Genomic DNA, 20,345 nt, shown 5'->3' with positions numbered 1-20,345 from the left:
TACACTGGAGGGCCTCCTGTAGCTTGCTGTGGGTTCCTGTCTCTCTCTGCCCTCTCATTGTCTCTCTCAACATATCTTCTAGCCACACTGAAAAATTAGATAATGCATAAGTTTGGACTGATGAAGAATGGAGAGAGTGGTAGAGAAAAGCACTCTCATTTCTGTTACTTTGCTTTAAAAAAAGTAAGAGTAGTCCATTTAGAGTGAGAAAAATGTAGTACAGTAGAGAAATATAAAATATCAAACTTATTTCATTTTAAAGAGTAGCATGTTCTTTTCAGTTTGCCTAAGGGGTATACAAATTCACTTTCATTTTATGAGATTCATGCAATAGGTAATAAACCAAGTGAAATGACTGGCCTTCTCCTTGTCCTCCCCCAGTCACTCTCTTATTTCAAATCTCTTTTCCTAGACATAACCATTTGTCCACAGTTGGTGTGCAGTCATCCTGGTCCTTTTCTATGACTTTGCATATAAAAATGTATGTACCCATAACTGGGATAATGTATTTTTCTGAAACATGTTATTTCCATTGAATGTATTTTAGGGAGCTTAGCATGTCAGTGCATCTAGATAGCATTTAAAAAAAAATTAGCTATATAGTGTTCCTTAGTATAGTTAACTCATTATTTAACACTTCAACTCTTCATGGCCTATTGCAAAGTTTCTGGTTTTTTACTACTACAAAAAATTCTGCAGTGAATATTCCAGTACATCCATCATTACCATAAAGGGCAAATGTGCTTTAATGAATGGCAAGATCTAGGAAATACAGTAACACTGTCCAGAATTTTCTCTTCTCATCTTTGTTATTTTTCTTGGGTGGCCTCATTTTCAGACAACCTTACTTTGTGTGGTAGCCAATATGTCAACCAGGAGTTCCACACTTACATTCTATTGACTTTATAGCCTCTCTGTCAATATCAGCAGAAGTGCAGGGGTTGGCTCTTGCTTCACCAGCTTGGGTCCTGTGTCCATTCTTGACCCTGTCACTGTAGTTTTGTGGATAATTTATACCGATCATTCAAGCCTGCATCACCTGCCCACTTGTGGGGCTAGGCCAGCAGAGTATAAACCACACGGATTGAGAGGGAGGGTGGAATGGGTGGTTTGCTAGATAAAAATCAGGATTATGATAATAGAAGGAGGAGGTATGTGTGCTGCTCAGACAAATATATAATTGTCATTACAAATGTCTCATAGATAGTGTTTTTTTTTTAATGTTTTTGTGAGTAGAAGATAGACTTACTAATGGTATCCAGATTTATGTCATAGGACCAGAGGATTCTCATAAGAATCATTCCAAATCTTTGCCAGAGTAATGAAATAAGTCTATTATTTATATTTAATATTGTATGTGAAAAGAAAACACATTATAGATTAAGGATCATTAACACTATGAAAGAGAGATTGTTTTTTGGTTCAGAAAAGTGTTACTGAATGTGTTTGCTAAATATTCAGTGATAATGATAGATCGTATCAATGACATGATAGGTTCCTAGTCTTAAAACACATTTGTTAATATTCTATTATTTGCCAACCCTTAGTACAGGTTCTATATTTTATTTATTCATTTACTAAACAATGTTTATTAAATTCTGCTATGGACTGGTCACCGTCCAAGGGGCTGGGAATAAAATACTGACTACAACAAGGTCCCTGCTCTCGCGTTTCTTTCATTCTTGTTAGGGGCCGCAGACTATCAATAAGGAAATAAACAAAGAAGAAAATTCCAGGTTGTGATTTACCATGAAGGAAATATAAAGAACATGAGATGAAAAGTAACTGGTGAAGGTCATTTCAGGTAAGGTGGTAAAGGAAGCCTTCCCCGAAGAGACAACATTTAAATTGCAACCTGAGGACTAAGAATGAACCCCAAATTCTAGACCTGTGTTATGCAATATGGTAGCCACTAGCCATGTGTTCGGAGAAGGCGATGGCACCCCACTCCAGTGCTCTTGCCTGGAAAATCCCATGGACAGAGGAGCCTGGTGGGCTGCAGTCCATGGGCTCGCGAAGTTGGACACAACTGAGCGGCTTCACTTTCACTTTTCACCTTCATGCACTGGAAAAGGAAATGGCAACCCACTCCAGTGTTCTTGCCTGGAGAATCCCAGGGACACGGGAGCCTGGTGGGCTGCCGTCTATGGGGTCGCACATAGTCGGACACGACTGAAGTAGCTTAGCAGGAGCAGCAGCAGCCATGTGTTAGCTACTGAGTACGCAAATATAGCTAATTGAGATTAAAATGTACTCTAAATGTAAAATATACACTAGTTCCCCAAGGCTAGTACAGAAATTGTAAAGTAACTAATTTTATATTGATTATAGATTAAAATGATAGTATTTTAGATATATTAGGATAAACATTATCAAAATTAAGTTTACATGTTGCTTTTCCCTTTTATAATATGATGAAAATGTTTAAAATTGCATATGTGACTCAGTTTATCTTTCTATTGAACAGTCCTGCTCTACTTGCTAGTATTGATATGCATGTTTTCATCTTTTTGTTCTTGCTGATAGCAGTTGAATTTCTGTAGAAGACTCTCTTCCAAGGATCTAAGTCTATAATATTTACTGACTGAAATGTCCAAATATAATAATTCAACATGTGATCAAATTTAATACAGCTGAGAGTTAAGACGTATTGGATGGTGGGGAAAGCACAGAACATTGCTGCAATTGCTAGAGCAGTTCTCTCATTAGTCATGTTCCTGTGGAAATGTTTGAGAAAAAGATAAAGGAAGACTCTGAGTTGGAGAGGTAGGCAGAGTTAGCAGTACAAGGTAATGACAGCGTAGGACAGGATTTCTGTGGGAATCAGAGACAGCAAGCCATAAAGATCTATTTCCATTCTCTACTTGGTGAAGAAGATTCTATTATGTTCTGTGGAATTGCCACTTCTTGAATATTAAAGTAAGAGTTTGATCCTATACTGTTTGCACTGATGAAATGTTAGTGAAACTCTTTTTATATCCCTGTCAGATCGATGTTGGCGAGTTCACACACATTTAATAACATTACATGAATTCATTGCCAAGAGTAAGCAGGGTCGTTTTTCTCTGAGCCATGCTGTTATTCAAATTTCCATTTGTGGTTTGTGCCATAGGGAAGAAGTTGATGATTTTGAAAACGCACATCTGATTTAGCAGGTGAAAATTTTCAATTTTAGTTTGTAAACATTTGAGACCCCCCAATGTGATGTTTGTTATGTAATCTAACAGTTTTGCGGGGGGGAAACTCTATCCCTACTGGTTTGAGAGAGAGTTGAGTCATATCCTGTGAATGTGAAGCAACGGTATTTAAACATCACGGGTTCCTCTTACTTTCATTCTAAGTCGCTGCTGTTCAGAGCAGCAAGTGTTCTCTGCAAAGAGGCTGCTACTAGCCCTGAGAGGAGTACAGCCTCTCTTGCTGGGATTCAGTAACGAAAGCCAAATCTGAAGATGCAGTTCTGTCACTGGAGTGAAAGATGTTTAGTTTATTTCTAATCAACTATGCTGTATAGCTGCAAGCTGAAAGGTGCCTGTAATTTGCCAGTTATTTATAATAAGGTAAGTGTTATATTTTGATTTACTCACTGTATTGTGGCCGCCTTGAATTAACGTGGCTGTTATAGTATGTGATCATGCCTCAGAAAATGCCTTCTGACAGGATCTTAAAGGTGGCTTGGAGATTCTTGTGCAAATAATTTTGAATTTATGGTACAGCCCACTTATGAGATACTTAATAGATTGATATTGCTTGCATGATAGTTTTTAATGATCAATATAGTGCCTGAGATGTGAAAACATTGTAGTAGCTTTATATTGTTTTTAAGGATTAAGTAGTACCAGAATCATAGTTTTTCTTCTTGCTACCCTGTTATCTTGGTTAAAGGTAAAATGTAAATGCATAAAATTCCTATGATTATATTTGGATTTTATTTAAAATAATGATAGCTCAATAACTGTATTTCTCCATTACAAAAAAAATGGTCTTACTGATTTTTAGAAAGTTGAAAAGTAGTGTCTCTTGCTTTGACTTTTTATTTAAGTGAAAGGCCATCATTTTTAGACTTCTCATCTGTTTGTTTCAAATTTTATATGAGTTTATTATCATAAGCCTGTTTCCTGAGCTGTTGTTGGAGACACTCATATATACATTGTATGGATGGAGAAATCTGTGGAATAGAGAAGTGGACAAGAGGTTTGCTTTTTAAATTCTTGAAGATTGCTGAGGAAAGGTGGGAGTGTAAAACAGGAATGTTGTCTTGGTTTTTTATTGATTAAAGAAATGGTATCAAGTCAGAGCTAAAGGTGTATCTGGTATCATATCACTCTGGATAGTCATATTTAAGGCATTTGAATTCTTCTGAAGTAGAAAAGGTTAATTTGTGAGAGCTACAGCTGTGAATTTGTGAGATGTTGATGAATTGAAGGGATTTTCTATCTTTAGTGACAGTTGGTATTAGAATACTTTTTCTTCTTAATTGACCCACTGTCATGCTTAGAGATTATTTCATTTTCTATTCAAAATTATGCCCACTACAAAATTGCTAGATTCTAACTACAACTTGGAGGTTATTTTCCATTAGATATGTACATTTAATAACTCATGTTTTGCAAAGGCTGAAGTGAAGGCATGAAATTTTCCTCTTCTGTGAAGGGGAAATTAAAATTAGTTTAGCTTCCAAATATTTAAAGGCAGTATTCTGAATTAGAAAAGGAAAACTTCAAACAAAATGACTTAGCACTCTGAGCTTTGGAAACCTTGCATAGTGAAAAGGCACATATCCCAAAAGATGAGAATGCAAGAGGTTATAAATAGAACAACCTGATGTTTGATATATAGAAAACTCTGCTTTTATGCCTGGACAAGGATGGGGCTATTCTGTTAAGTATTCTCCTTGAGACTTTTTCCTTATGCTATATGTGAATTAGGAAATGTCAATAAAGCGATAGAATGTAGTAATCTACATCAAGACAAAAGTGTGTCTTATTACAATTGACACTGTTTCCAATTCTTGAATCTGGATTATAATGGCCATCCAAACTGTTGTTGTGAATGAAAACTCAGGCTGATAAAATGCTGTAAAACTCAAGTTTTGATAATATGCTCTGTTACAAATGTAGACTTAGTTTTAATGACATTGTACAGCCAACTGGTAATTACCTGATTAGATTGCTTCTCCTCCTTCCTTTCTGTTTTCCTCATCCTTTGGCTGTTTTCCTGCTTCTTTGCACATCCAAGAGGAGTGTGGGTAATGGGCAGAGAGATAGGAGGAGAGTGAATAGACCAAATAGGGTGCCGTCTCTATTTCTTACCTCTCGTAATGGTTCTGGTGGGGAGTGAGGTCAGAAAGAGGTTAGATACAATGGCAAAAATAAGTCTTTTAGATTTCAATTATTTAGGAAATTCCTTGACCTTTGAGACAAAGAATAACTGGGAGCATGGTTGGGACAAATTTATCAACCTTACAGAATTATTGCAAAGAGGTAGTATCACATCTGTTGTATAACTTTATTTGACTGTAATGTTTTATATATGTTTCTGTGGAATTGTTTTTGTGTCTTCTTGAAGGAAAAGCACCGACAAGATATCAGAGATACTCAGAATTCCACTCTGGATTCAGACCATTTATTTTCAGAAGTGAGGGTCTCCTTTTTCTCTTATTTTGTAAACTATTTTACTTGTGAATTTCTAGCTTATATAAAAATAGTATGCAAAGGTAAGCTTCAAAAATAAAAATAAAAACCTAATTTTACCCAAGCCTTAGTGCTGTTCGAAAATTTCAAATAGCTAGAGAAAACTCATCCTCACTCAAAAGATACTTACCAAGTGGCAATTACATCTTATCTTTAACCTAAAATCAACACCCAATTAGGGGCTGCACTAGCAGAAGCACATAACATAAAATTTTAAAATATTTTTCTTTTAAGTAAAGCTTTGTCTGAAGGGTTCAGGGTGAGAAACTTGAGTAGGAAGAAATTATTTTATGGAGTACTTTTTCTGACTCCTGAAAACTAAATCTTTCTGGGTTATGCTTTACATCTTAGAGTCTCTAGTGAATCCTACTGGATTGCAAAAGCAGCACATTCACCGGGAAAAATAAATAGTGATCGCTCTCCTGCCTACTTCTGAAAATCTGTTATGAGGGTCACATCTACTTCTGAAAAATCACATGAGACTTTGTGAGAAAGCACTTGTGAACTCGACAGAGCTTGAAAATATCACTATCACTGAATAAGATATACAGAATTATATAGATATTTGGAAGTGAACTTAGATGTGTTTATCTTCTTACTTCAGAAAGAAGGGAATTAAGGTCCAGAATGCTTAAGGAAAGTGCCTGACTTCGCTCAGCTAGTACCTAAACTTGGATCTTTTTGTCTCCTCAGTTAGCTAGAAATTGATCACAAGATTAGCTGTTTCCTGCTGTTAAGAGTTTTTCTGGGTTTTTATAAAGATAAATACTATTTGCAGCATTGATGCACATCCTTATAAGAAAGTATATCCTTGCAGAATGTTTCACAGAAGACATATTGCCCTGTCTACAAGTTTTGTGGGCTGAGAATTCTCATTGGATCTAGTTTAACGGAGCACAAATTTGTGGAGTGAAAATCAAACTATAGCATCTGACTCTTGCAATCTCTTAGCTATTGCCACAGTAGAACTGTCCAAGCTCTTCTCTGGAGAGTTGAATCATAAAAGTAAACATGTGAAATGAATGGGGGGTTGATTTTGTAGCTTTTAAAACTTCAGATAGTATGGTAGATTGTTCTGATGCTTGTTGAAAGTGGCTAGAAAAAAAGAGATTCTTCCAAAGGTTACCCTTAAAAAGAGATTCAGTTCAGTTCAGTTCAGTCACTCAGTCGTGTCAGGAAAATTTAAAAAAAAAAAACAAATGAATTTCCATTCATTTCTGTTAGAATTGATCTGGCTATTTTATATTTATGGAACACTATTTTTCAGTGAGATGAGATGGGAGAACAATGACTTTTCATAATTATAAAAGTTAATGACATATATCTTATGCTAATGAACAAATTAGAGTCATAAAGAAAATTTTTCTTTAAAGCCTCTTAACACTAAAATTGGAAGACAGGTTAATTAAAAGGTTTCTTGTATTGGTGGTATTAATAAAGTTTATATCTAATTCCTAAGAGTTCAAAATAGGGTCACCATTTCCTTTAATAAAAATGTGCCTCTCATGAAAAGTATATACTATAATCTTCATTTCCTGTGTTCTAATTTATACCTTCAATAAATAAGTGGAATTTAACATCATGCAATCTAATGAACAGATTCTAGCTCTGCTTTGTAATAAAATTCAAGTGTACCTTGATTCCAAGAACTGCATAAATCTATAACTGGTAGGAGATAAAGGAAAACTGATTTGAAAAGACCTTGATGCTGGGAAAGATTGAAGGCAGGAGGAGAAGGGGACGACAGAGGATGAGATGGTTGCATGGCGTCACCGACTCAATGGACATGAGTTTGAGTGAACTGCAGGAGTTGGTGATGGACAGGGAGGCCTGGAGTGTTGCAATCCATGGGATTGCAAAGAGTCAGACACGACTGAGCGACTGAACTGAAATGATGAAATGAATAGTTTAAAAACTTCACTAAACATAAGTGTGGTGAGATTGTGTGTGATCTGAGGGACAGAGCTCTGGGCTGTAGGGTGGGTAGTGGGAGAAGCAGTAGTTTTTGCACCCTTGATACCTCCTGTGGTTTTAGAACTGACCAGGAAGCCCGTGTCTTTTTTTTATTTTGTTTTCTTATCTACAAAGTTGACAAAACATGTCCATGGTAGATGACAATCCCACACACCCTATAGGTACTTTATAAATACTGGTTACTCACCCTATGAACATCGAGGTGGGTGAAGCTCTTTCAGGTCAGAGAGTCCATAGAGGTACCAGTGTCATTAAGCACCAAGTGCTGTGCTTAGTTACTTGGTCATGTCCGATTCTTTGTGACCCAATGGAGACTGCCAGGCTCCTCTGTCCTTGGGGATTCTCCAGGTAAGAATTCTGGAGCACGTTTCCCTGTCCTCTTTCAGGGGATCTTCCCAACACAGGGATCAAATCCAGGTCTCCCGCATTGGAGGCAGATTCTTTACCATCTGAGCCACTAGGAAAGCCCATGAATACTAGAGTGGGTAGTCTATCCCTTCTCCAGGGGATCTTCTTGACCCAGGAATTGAACCAAGGTCTCCTGCATTGCAGGTGAAATTCCTTACCAGCTGCGCTACCAGGGAAGACTGTAAGTGCCAAGGTTGGTAATGAACACCCCCTTGAGAGATACCCAAGTAGAAAAGCTTCAGAGATGATCTATTGGGTTTTAATTCCATCTTAATTCATTGAGGTACTCAAATTAGTCACTTGGTCTCCTTTTACTTGAGTCATTTCACTAGTGGGATGGATTAGTAATATTCCCTCATGGCAATTTACTGCATACCCAAATGTAACAAAACAAATTCCAAATTCTGCTCTCCACAGGTGTTTCTAAGATGAAAATAGCAATAATGGCTAACATGTAAGTCAGTCTCTGTAATACATTTTAATGAACTGTCTTAATTTATTTCTTAAAAGTACCTTATGGGATTTGGGCCCTATTATTATTGTTCTCTTTCACAGGAGAAGAAACTGAAATATAAATTAGGTGACTTATCCCAACAATCACCCAAATGGTGTTATAATGATCAGAGTTGAACCTAGGTAGTCAGGCTTCAGAGCCAAGATTCTTTATGTTCTATGCTGCCTCCAGTTAGATTACCTTGATCCCAGTAATATGAAGTGACTGCTATAAAGTACTACAGAAAGGAAAAGAAATCTTTTAAATGTTACTACATTTAATTATTTTGATGACTCTAGCATTCTCACTTGTGGTGAAACCCAGGCCTTTATGAACCAGAAACAAGCTGAAGTTATTTGGGAATTCATAGAGAATGAGGCCAGTAATAAAGCAAAATGCATCGGGGATGAACAGACATAACCAGTCCTTCTAGGGGACCTAGTCTTGGATGATGTGAAAAGATTTCATATTTTTGAGAGAGAAACAACTTTCAATGCACACATTGTCAGCAGTCCTAGGAAAGCTTCTGGGAATTTATATGTTTTGAGGGAGAATTAATGTCATGTCCCCTTTTCTTTGTCAACTCTAAGAATTCCTGATAAAAGTCATTTGTGGGAAGGAGAATATTGGATGAATAGTAGAAGGATTTTAGGTCCATTATGTGACTACATCCATTTTGATCTGCCTTCTCCAAAGACTCCACAAATTATGCTTGAATTTCTTGGGTAATTTTCTTTTTAAAAAATTTAGTTTTAATTGAAGGATAATTACTTTACAATATTGCATTGGTTTCTGCCATCATCACTGTGAATCAGTCATAGGTACACAGGTGGCCCCTTCCTCTTGAACCTCCTTCCCACCTCCAGCCCCTTCCCACCCATCTAGGTTGTCACAGAGCCCTGGTTTGGGTTCCCTGAGTCATACAGCAAATTCCCACTGGCATCTCTTTTACGTATGGTAGTGTATATGTCTCCATGCTACTCTCTCCATTCATCCCACCCTTGCCTCTCCCAACCCCGTGTCCATAAGACTGTTCTCTATGTCTGTGTCTCCGTTGCTTCCCTGCAACGGTTCATCAGTACCATATTTCTAGATTCCATATATATACTTTAATATATGGTATTTGTTTTTCTCTTTATGACTTTCTTTATCTGTATGATCATCCACCTCCTGAGAACTGACTCCTATGTGTTCCATTTTACGGCTGAGTAATAGTCCATTGTCTGTATGTACCGCAGCTTCTTTATCCATTCATCTGTCGAAGGGCATCCAGGTTGCTTCCATGTCCTAGCTATTGTAAATAGTGCTGCACTGAACATTAGGGTGCCTGTGTCTTTTTCAATTTTAGTTTCCTCGGGGTACATGCCTAGTAGTGGAGTTGCTGGGTTGTATGGTAGTTTTATTTCTAGTTTTTAAAGGGCTCTCCATGTTGTCTTCCGTAATGGCTCTATTACTTTACATTCTCTTGGGTAATTTTCAAACCCTCATGTCTCCTTAAGTCTCAAAGACAAGAACTTGCTCCAGGATGTTTTGTACCCTCAGTGCTAGCACAGTGCTTAGCACACTGCAAACCCTCAGGAAGGATGCCTAGCAAGTTGGCTGGCCAGCTGGATGGATGGATGAATGGATGGACGGTGGGAATGAACGGGCACATCCAGATCTGCTCCGAGTCGTGACTCATGTACCTAGACTGAATTGGGATCAGCCTATTATTGAACTTGTGAGCACAAGGGAATGAAATGTTAAATGTAAAAGCATTTAGTTCAGTTCATCTCATACTTCATCATCTGATGGTTGTCAATATAAAACTGACATATCTATAAATCATTTCTTACCACAAGCTTTTCCCACGAAATCATGTTGGAGATTCTTTAATTACACTATGGAACCATAGTTGGTTTACTTCCTTAATTCAAAAGCTAAATTGATACAGATATATACATACATTATTGACAAGTGTTATGCATGTGCATAGAGAAATAATAAAATTAAAAGGTCAAAATAAGTGTGAACAGCCAAATTAATGGGAATTGTCAGAATTTGACTATTTTAAAATTTATTGTGGAAGACAATAAAAATTCAGGAAAAACAATTGAAGCAGCATATCAAAGGAAAGAAAGGTATTTTAAAAAATAATTTTAAAATATAGACTTCTTTCAGTCTTAGAACTGAAACTTTCTTTTTCCACAAAATTTCATTAGAGAGCTCAAATAAGAGGTCTGGGAACCAAAGTTCGTTTGGCATAATCAGTCAATTTTAAGGGATGGTTTCCAAAATGAAAATGATGACTAAGGGCTTGGGTTAGGAAATGTTGCAGATTTTGAGAAAAGGTATTAAGGTCATTATTGTTTCAAGTTTTCAAGTGGGGAAAACACAGAGAAAACATTCCTGTAAAAACATCTGTTCAAAAATAAAATATATACAAGTTTTAGACAATGGGAGCAACTCTATTGCAAAAATTACACATTTATCCTTGACCCAAAGCAGTCATTAAAAACAAAACACAAAAAAAGAAAAAAATCCCAATCAGCAAGAAATTATTGGATAAATATTCTTTTACCTGGTCCTAAACACCATAGCGCATGTTCACTATTCAAAGATGTTCTAATTTTTTGTGTCCAGGTGTCTTGTGTTATTTGAATTTCATTTGAGTCCTGTGGTTCACTGTTTTCTCAAGAACCATCTTGCTTATAAATAGTATGTTCCATGTCAGCAATCAGTGGCAAGGGTTACCCTGCTCAACAGTGGACCTGCCTTTTACATGACAGAGTCTGGCCCTCGGTTTCAACATCCTTCAAATGAAGGATTCACCTTGTAGCCTCACTCACATTTTCCAAAGACTAGGAACTTTTTCTTTTTAATGTATTCTTTTCATTTTTTATGTTGCAGTTCCAAAGATATCCAGATTACTACCAGGAAGTCAGTAATATCAACAGGGAATATGACTTCTTAGGTCACTTTCAAGAAACAGTACTAAGGTGGTTATTGTTTCAACTTTTCCAAGGGAGTAAAAGATACAAAATTTTCCTGTAAAAATATTTGAACAAGTGAAACTAAATAGGGTAAAAAATATATGGAAATCGAGATGAGAGAAGCAAATGTTTTATAAAAATAGTTTTGTTTATGGGTCCTGGTGGGACCCATGGGTTTTGTTCATGGTGATGCAGAGAGTAGAGGTCCCATATGGGTGATTTTTATATAACAGACACTAATATGACTTTTTAAGAAATCAACTAATGTCTTAAAGGGCTTCCCATGTGGCTCAGCTGGTAAAGAATCTGCCTGCAATGTGGGAGGCCTGGGTTCCCTCCCTGGGTTGGGAAGATCCCCTGGAGAAAGGGAAGGCTAACCACTCAGTATTCTGGCCTGGAGAATTCCATCGCAAAGAGTTGGACATGATTGAGTGTCTTTCACATGTACATGTGCAATGTCTTAAAACTATTATTTGCTACATTAAAATACGTATCTAATTGTACTTTGAGATCTTCCTCATCATGTCTGTTATTTTTTGTATGTTTTCATGAAAGACTGCTATTGCATTTTACTATTTTAATTGAAGTATTTTAACAAAAATTAAGGTCAAAGTTAATGAAAAGCTAGATAGCAGTTTTATCTAAAAAGTACAATATTATTTAATTTAATAAGTCAAATAAGTTCAACATAGTGTGCCAGCGGTAAAATTTCTGGTTTCTTCCTTTACCTGAGCAGCATGTAATTCATATCGACACCTTCTAGAATTAGAAGGTGCCTTAAGATAGACTAGCTCAACTCCTTATATTTTTGAATGAAGAATATTCTGGCACGAGTAAATTAAATGACTTTTCCAAGATTATATACACCAACTCACAACAGAGTCAATCTGAACCTGGGTTTCTCACTGCAGCAATGCAGTCTTTTTACTCTGTTAGTCACTGGGAGCATCATTTTCTGATCTCAGTATTCAAATGCTGCATTGGATTTTCACTTCATCTTTAAGTCGCTCAGTCATGTCTGACTCTTAAGTCCATGGAATTGTCCAGGCCACAATACTGGAGTGGGTAGTCTTTCCCTTCTCTAGGGGATCTTCCCCAACCCAGGGATCAAACCCAGGTCTCCTGCATTGCAGGCAGATTCTTTACCAGCTGAGCCATAAAGGGAAGCCCAAGAATACTGGAGTGGGTAGCCTATCCCTTTTCCAGTGGATCTTCCTGACCCAGGAATCGAACCAGGTCTCCTGCATCGCAGGTGGATTCTTTACCAACTGAGCTATGAGGGAAGCCCTTTCACTTCACACTAGAATTTTAATTGTGCACAGCATAAATCAACTTAAGTTTGCCCCAGTTTCCTTTTGGCCACACACATTTTTTTACCGTATTTTTGGAAGGGTATTTTTTTTAACCCACAGTTTCTCCATAGAAACTTTTCCTAACACCTGTACGCTTACCTTTGTTCTATGCACTTGGCCATGAAGATGCACTTGTAATTACAGAGGTGGGCCCACATTTAACCACTCTTGCACATCTAAAACTGGTTAGATTTTCCACCCCCTCCAACTTTCCAGAACCTCAACACAAACTCTTACATCAAACTGACAGAAAACTCCATAAATGAGAATTATTGTATTAGGAAACAGCATACACATCACTTCAAATCATTCAACCAAATAAATGGGAACAATTATTGAACAATGCTCCTTACTTATAACTGTACTTTTGTCATCAAAGTAATGATGAGCTGCAAGTTCCCAGCCCCATTGCCTCTCTGCGTGGCTCCTGCAGAAGCTGGGCGGTCCCACCCAGGCAGAGGTGGTCAAGGCACAGGGTGCTCTACCCCTACAGGTATAAGATTCTCTTAGGAGATGGCCCAGGTACAGACGGCACCAGATAATCTGGTCCACTCTCTTTCTTTTAGATATGAACCAGCAAAGTCTGTGCTTGATTTGGCTTCTTATTTGCAGCTGCATTGGTGAGTGAGGAAAAGAGACTTTTTCCAGAGTATTCTTCAAAACGCTAGTTCTATGAAATCAGCATTCCGTAATCAAGTAACTTTGGGAAAAACGGCAGATTGTTTTCCGCCTCTGAATATTCACACTGGAGGCAAAAAATTTAAAAAAAAAAAAAAAAAGCATCAAAAGCTTGAAAACTGGGCATGGTGGTTGTTTAATATTCCTTAACCCAATATTTCCCAAATAAATCCATTTTCAAAATATGACCTATTAACATTATGAAACACACTTGGGAAACACAAAATAGACATTTTTCTCACTGACTGTATGTCCTGGAGAGGGTGGTTTGGGAAATGTCAATTTACCATTCCCTCCGGGGTCTCTGTCCCTGTTTTTGTTTGTCAGTTGTTAAGTCTTGTCCGACTCTTTGCAACGCCATGGACTGCAGCACACCAGGCTTGCCTGTCCATCACCAACTCCCGGAGCTTGCTCAAACTCATGTCCATTGAGTCGGTGATGCCATCCAACCATCTCATCCTCTGTTGTCCCCTTCTCCTCCTGCCTTCAATTTTTCCCAGCATTAGGGTCTTTTCCAATGAGTTGGTTCTTCTCATCAAGTGGCATCAGTCCTTCTAATGAATATTCAGGGTTGATTTCCCTTGGAATTGACTGGTTTGATCTCCTTAGTGTCCAAGGAACTCTCAAGAGTCTTCTCTAGCACCACAGTTTGAAGGCATCCATTCTTTGGTGCTCAGCCTTCATTGTGGTCCAGTTCTCACATCTGTACATGATTATTGAAAAAGCCATAGCTTTGACTATACAGACCTTTGTCAGAAAAGCAATTTCTCTGCCTTTTAATATGCTGTCTAGATTTGTCATAATTTTTCTTCCAGGGAACAAGTTTCTTCTAATTTTATGGCTGCAGTCACTATCTGCAGTGATTTCAGAGCCCAGGAAAATAAAATCTGTCACTGTTTCCACTTTTTCCCCATCTGTTTGCCATGAAGTGAAGGAATTGGATGACAGCCTCTCATAACATGAGCTCAAGACGGAACGTAAGAATAATTTTGACTTTGAGATTTTTAATTTCGTTCAATAATACTGTTCAATAATACCCAAGGTGCTATTTCTCTGAGCGGGTTTGATGACGAAAGGACAGAGGCTCAGGGCAGAGAGTAATAAACCACTGAAATGGGAGATGGAGAAATTTTCACAGAAATGCCCCTTTAGGCTACATTAAGCAGGGTGTATTGGTGTTTTCCAGGAGGATAAGAGCACAGGTGTAGAGGCACCACTCAACATAAGAGTTCAGGAAACTGTTGTTGTTTTAAAAGTGTCTTTGGAGTCTGAGGTGGAAAGGGGTGTGGCTGACGAGGCAACCAAGCCTCAGCTTGTGGCATCCAAGCCTCAGCAGCAGAGAGCAGCTGAACCAGGAGGCTGGATGAAGAGAAAGCAAATGCAGTGAGGAGACTGAGAGTCTGTTGTCTCTTGGTCAAAGAATACCTTCGTCAAGAGCCACCATGTGGGCTTGACCCCTCCTCTGCCCAAGGATAAGAGAGAATTAAAAGGCTCCCTGGTGTGGGGCATGGTGAGCTTCCTGAGAAGCTCAGCTGTATAGGATAGCTGGACCAGTGAGCTGTGATGTGATCTGGGCGTATTATGATGAACTATAACAAGGAGCAGAAAGGGCAGGTGGCACCAGGCTTGAGAGAGGCTTCCCAATACATCCCATGGAAACAGGCGGAGAGTGGACAGACTTGGAGCTGGAAGACCTGGGTTCAAATCTATTCCTCCCCACGTGGTAGGTGACTTTGAAAACACTGTTTGACATCTCTGGGCTTGAGTTTCCTCCTCCAAAAATGAGAATGAAAATGCCTTATTTGGAACGAGCTAGTGTAGGTCAGATATGGAGTGTAAGGTGGGCCCCCTCGTGCTGCTGGTATTCCCACAATGCCCGAGGCTTTTCATATTATCATAATTCAAGCCTACACCCCAGTCTAGCCATCTGTGGAGCAATCAATTTCATGTGAGACCATCTTGGGCAAAAATTGAAAAACGCCTGTACTATGCAGGGTGAATCTGGCGGGAGAGTGATTGATTGCAATCTTGTTTACAAGCTCCTGTTTATATTTCCTCAGCCTTATGGAACTTGTTTTGTTCAGGATTTAAGCGAACTAGGGTTAGGAGGATAGTCCTGTACTGCAGGACTGACGGGATGCTTCTTCGTACTGATTTTACTGGAACAGAAGAGAAACTAGTCCAACTGTTTCTAGGTGGGGTGAGGAGAATGGGGTCCACTGGTGCCTCCAGAGCCAAAGCTAAAATATGCTTAGCACCAACACACACACATACACACACACAGAGGGAGAGGGGAAGGGGAATTATAACGAACAGTCTCACATTAGAGTCCTGAGAAATCCAATCATTAAGAAACGCATATACCCGTTAAACTTTTTTACACTAAAGGAAGACTTGCTTTTCTCATGAACCTATTAAAATGTCGCTAGCAGTTTTCTGTATAAAAATACCAGGAGAGAGTACAAATACATGAACTTTCACAAGTACATATTTCTTCTACCCATCCTGTTTTCTCAGAAGTCCAGCAGAGAAGCAAAATATAAAGTTGACCTTTCATAGGACTGCCAGGTTTCAGTAAAAATCTAGTAAGTTTTATTTAAGATGGTCTCAGTTATGTGATTATAGGTCATTCTGATTTTTAGGCCATTGACCCGTGCAGTGACCACGATCCCATAAGGTGAAACTTTCAACCTGAGGGGGGCCTCAGTAGTCACGTGCAGTTCACTGGTTATCACAGTGCATTCCTCTCCATTCATTCAAGAGGGGGAAATTGTTTTTTGAGAGCCTTTGTGCCAGGTACGGCGGGGACACATTTAGCAGATAAAAATGAACACGGTGTATGCCAGCAAGAGGTTTTAATCACTCTCATGAGTATCAAATTATCAGCAGTACTGAGTGACATTAGATAAAGCAAATGATGATAGGGTGTAATAGGGGAAGTTAATTTAAATTATGGGCTCGGGGAAGTTGACTCAGAAAACGACTTTTAAGCTGAGTCAAGAGATGTGTAGATTTAATTTTGGTTTCCCGTGATCTTTTTAAAATTTTCACTTTATATTGGAGTATGTGTTAGTTTCAGGTATACAGGAAAGTGATTCAGTTATATGCACACATATATCTATTCTTTTTCACATTCTTTTCCCATTTACGTTGTTGCAGAATATTGAGCAGAGTTCCCAGGGCTAAAAAAAGTACGTCTTTGTTGGTTATCTATTTTAAATATAAAAGGGTATATATGTCAACCCCAAACTCCAAATTTATCTCTTCCACCTTTTTCCTCTGGTGGCCATCAGTTTTTCTCAGTCTGGGAGTCTGTTTCCAGTTTATAAGTAATTTCATTTGTATAATTTTCTTTAGATTCTACACATAAGCAACAGCATGTGATACTTGTCTGACTTACTTCACTTAGTATGAGAGTCCCCAGGTCCAACCCTGTTGCTGCAAATGGCATTATTTGATTCTTTTAGTGGCTGAGTGATTTTCCATTGTATATTTGTGCCACGTCTTCTTTATCCGTTCATGTGTCAGTGAACATTTAGGTTGCTTCTGTGTCCTGGCTATTGTAAACAGTGCCGCAATGAACATTGGAATGCATGTATCCTTTTGAACCATGGTTTTCTCCAGATATATGCCCAGGTATGGGATTGCTGGATCATATGGTAGCTCTATTTTTAGTTTGTTTTTTTTTTAAGGAATTTACATACCCCATACTGTTCTCCATTTTACAATGTACCAGTGTACATTACCACCAACAGTGGAAGAGGGTTCCCTTTTTTCCCCACACCCTCTCCAGCATTTATTGTTAGTAGACTTTCTGATGTGGGCATCCTGGTTGGTGTGATTTTTAAGTTTGTGAGGTTTAGAGAAAACCAGGTGAGGTATCCAGCACTGTATTTGTTACAAAAGCTGCCCAGGAGATTCGGATCTACTCTATCTCCTCATCAGTGAGGAGGTATCTCCTATCAAACCACGCTGTCCTTCAGAGCCCAGCTAGTGGGCCACAACATGCTACCATCGGTTCTGGCTTTGGAGAGTTGTAGGGAAACCCAGGGGTATCTGTGGCCCAGCTTGGCCCGACCACCTTTCCAACTAGCCTCCACTGGGCATGTCCTCTGTGTGAATTTCTGCACAAATCTTTGTTCAATATTTCTCTGCACATGAGCACCCTGCCCTCTCTCTTCCCCTGCATTCCTGTCCATTCAGTTTGCCAGTAGTTCTCTGTCTCCTCTCCTTGAGAATAATTTCCTGGGGCCCCTGGCACCCCACAGGACTTCCCCTGAACCCAAGACATTGCTGTGTTCCCAATGAAGAATGTCAACCTGTTGTCCCTCCACCCCCCAAAGCACCTCACCAGGTCATTCCCTTCCAATTAAGTCCACATTTGCATGGTTACCACGAGAATGAGCTCTCTCGTCCCTCCCTCGACTTTGTGGTTCTACTTCTACATTCACTCCTTGGGGGATGGGACTCTTGTGGCATGAGTTCACCAAGCCACAATCCAGACCTGCCGTTCTTCTCTCTCTTACCCAGCCTTCCCTTGATGACCCAGCTACGCACGTGGCCAAAACCCTGTGCGTAATGGGTAAGGTCTGGTGGTATGAGGGGACAATAGCAGTGCTTAGATTGGGATCAGACCACAGTGGATTCACCCAAAGAGAAAGATACCGTCATCCGCTAGAGTGGGCTTGAAAGGACTGGGGGATTTGAATTAGCTGCGCAAGGATCCAAGAGTAGGAGTGAAGGAACTAGAGGTACTGGGGATGCTGGGAGGTTTGGCGCTCCCTAAAGAGATTCCCTGATCTGCGCTGCAGGACTGGAGTCCTTGTAGCAGGAGAAAGGACCTAGAGGAGGCTGGAGCAGGGCTTGCTGCCCAGAGTCCTCAAGGGCTGGGCGCTACAGCAGCAGAGAACCGGCACGTCTCCAGCGTCTTTCCAGCACCTGTTCTCGTCTCAGGAGAGCCACACGGCTGGGATTCAGAATATCACGAGAGCAGCTGGCTGTGACTACAGACCCAGTGGGCCTTTCGTGGCTGAGGTGTTGGCAGATGTGTGAGAAGGCAGCTTAGATGCGATCAGAGCGTGCTTGGACTTGGATGTGAAAAAGGACAGACTCCACCGCAGAGAACAGAAAGACAGTTCCTTCCTGGTTCTGTGGTGTGTGAGGTCTGCGGTTTTAAGGCTCCTGGGACCACTTACAGGAAGCGTTAGTCTTCTGTTTTTCTGTCTGAGACAGCCCCGATAGGGAGGAACCCAGAGGCAGGGGGTGTCAAGCTGAGCACACTTGCAGAAAGGCTGCCTTTGCTCTTCTTGCTTGGGCTTCCTATTTCCAGATGCAGACAAAGGCATGCACACCAGATTCTGCCCTGGCAGGTAAAGCACATGGCTGTGTGGTCAAAATGTAGCATATTTCCTTGTATTTTATTCTGTTTATAAAAAAAATAAGTCTATACCTTCAAGCCTGAGTTGACTAAAGGAAGGGCTGTGTTAGCCAGTCCTTTATTGTTTAATGTGATCAACTTGGCTTCTGTCATGGAAGACCTCGCAAAGTCAGTGAAAACCCATCTGCAGAGTGAGGAATGCATAAAAATGCTTATGCTGTGTGGACTTTTAAATGGTTTTTATGGTCAGTTTCTGTTATATCTGTTTCTAGTCAGTGACCTACCAAGAACATGGCAGAGCTCTCGCTACTGCATTCATAGGTTCCATCCCACCACCCCTCTCTTTCTGAGCAATCAGAGTGGGCGAGAAGAAAAATAGGACACATTTGAGAGAAAATGGGTGACTCTACAAAAGACAAGTGCATTTCTTTGGCTGTCAAAATTAGCTATGAAAATTGAGTGAGAACATCTGTCTTAATTATGTATGTAGCACAGACTGTTCTGTTGTTTCACAGTCTTTCTGAGGAGGAAAAAAAAAAAAAAGGAAAAGAAAGGAAAGTTACCTGCTAGTCTCTCACAATCTCCTAAGTCTAATTCGCTTTTGGCTATAAAAGTTATTATTGATATTTAAAAATGTTCTTATGTGCACATATTATAATGTTTGCAGTTATATATTAAAATGCTTGCAATTCCATTTGCAGACCATATATTATAAAATTGGAAAGGTCATCTAAGTACAGTCATCATAAATTTCAACATAGAAATGACTACCAGTGTTTGTTAGCTCAGTGTTTAATTGGGCATCAATTCAGTTCCGTTCAGTCGCTCAGTTGTGTCCGACTCTTTGTGACCCCATGAACTGCAGCACTCCAGGCCTCCCTGTCCATCACCAACTCCCAGAGTTTACCCAAACTCATGTCCATCGAGTCAGTGATGCCATCCAGCCATCTCATCTTCTGTTGTCCCCTTCTCCTCCTGCCCCCAATCCCTCCCAGCATCAGGGTCTTTTCCAATGAGTCAACTCTTCGCATGAGGTGGCCAAAGTACTGGAGTTTTAGCTTCAGCATCAGTCCTTCCAATGAACACCCAGGACTGATCTCTTTTAGGATGGACTGGTTGGATCTCCTTGGAGTCCAAAGGACTCTTAAGAGTCTTCTCAAACATCACAGTTCAAAAGCATCAGTTCTTCGGTGCTCAGCTTTCTTCACAGTCCAATTTTCACATCCATACATCACCACTGGAAAAACTATAGCCTTGACTAGATGGACCTTTGTTGGCAAAGTAATATCTCTGCTTTTTAATATGCTATCTAGGTTGGTCATAACTTTTCTTCCAAGGAGTAAGCATCTTTTAATTTCATGGCTGCAATCACCATCTTCAGTGATTTTGGAGCCAAAAAAA

General features: G+C 39.5%; 1 protein-coding gene across 20 annotated transcripts in view; it reads left to right on the top strand.

The window, feature by feature from the left end:
• The window catches only part of MCTP1 (multiple C2 and transmembrane domain containing 1), a 556,599-nt gene that overhangs the window by 180,739 nt on the left and 355,515 nt on the right, over positions 1 to 20,345 (top strand). For 7 of the 20 annotated variants that reach the window (XM_060416020.1, XM_060416018.1, XM_060416017.1 and 4 more), the window contains exon 1: positions 3,334 to 3,557. The exons of the other annotated variants lie outside the window; for them this stretch is intronic. In XM_060416020.1, coding sequence (XP_060272003.1) covers positions 3,501 to 3,557 — 57 coding nt within the window. In that variant the 5' untranslated portion in view covers positions 3,334 to 3,500. Of the gene's footprint in view, positions 1 to 3,333; positions 3,558 to 20,345 lie in introns of those variants that run through there. 20 annotated transcript variants of the gene reach the window in all.

The sequence above is a fragment of the Ovis aries genome, chromosome 5, assembly GCF_016772045.2.
Source record: "Ovis aries strain OAR_USU_Benz2616 breed Rambouillet chromosome 5, ARS-UI_Ramb_v3.0, whole genome shotgun sequence".
NCBI lineage: Eukaryota > Metazoa > Chordata > Mammalia > Artiodactyla > Bovidae > Ovis > Ovis aries.
This window is presented reverse-complemented; position numbering and strand designations above follow the sequence as displayed.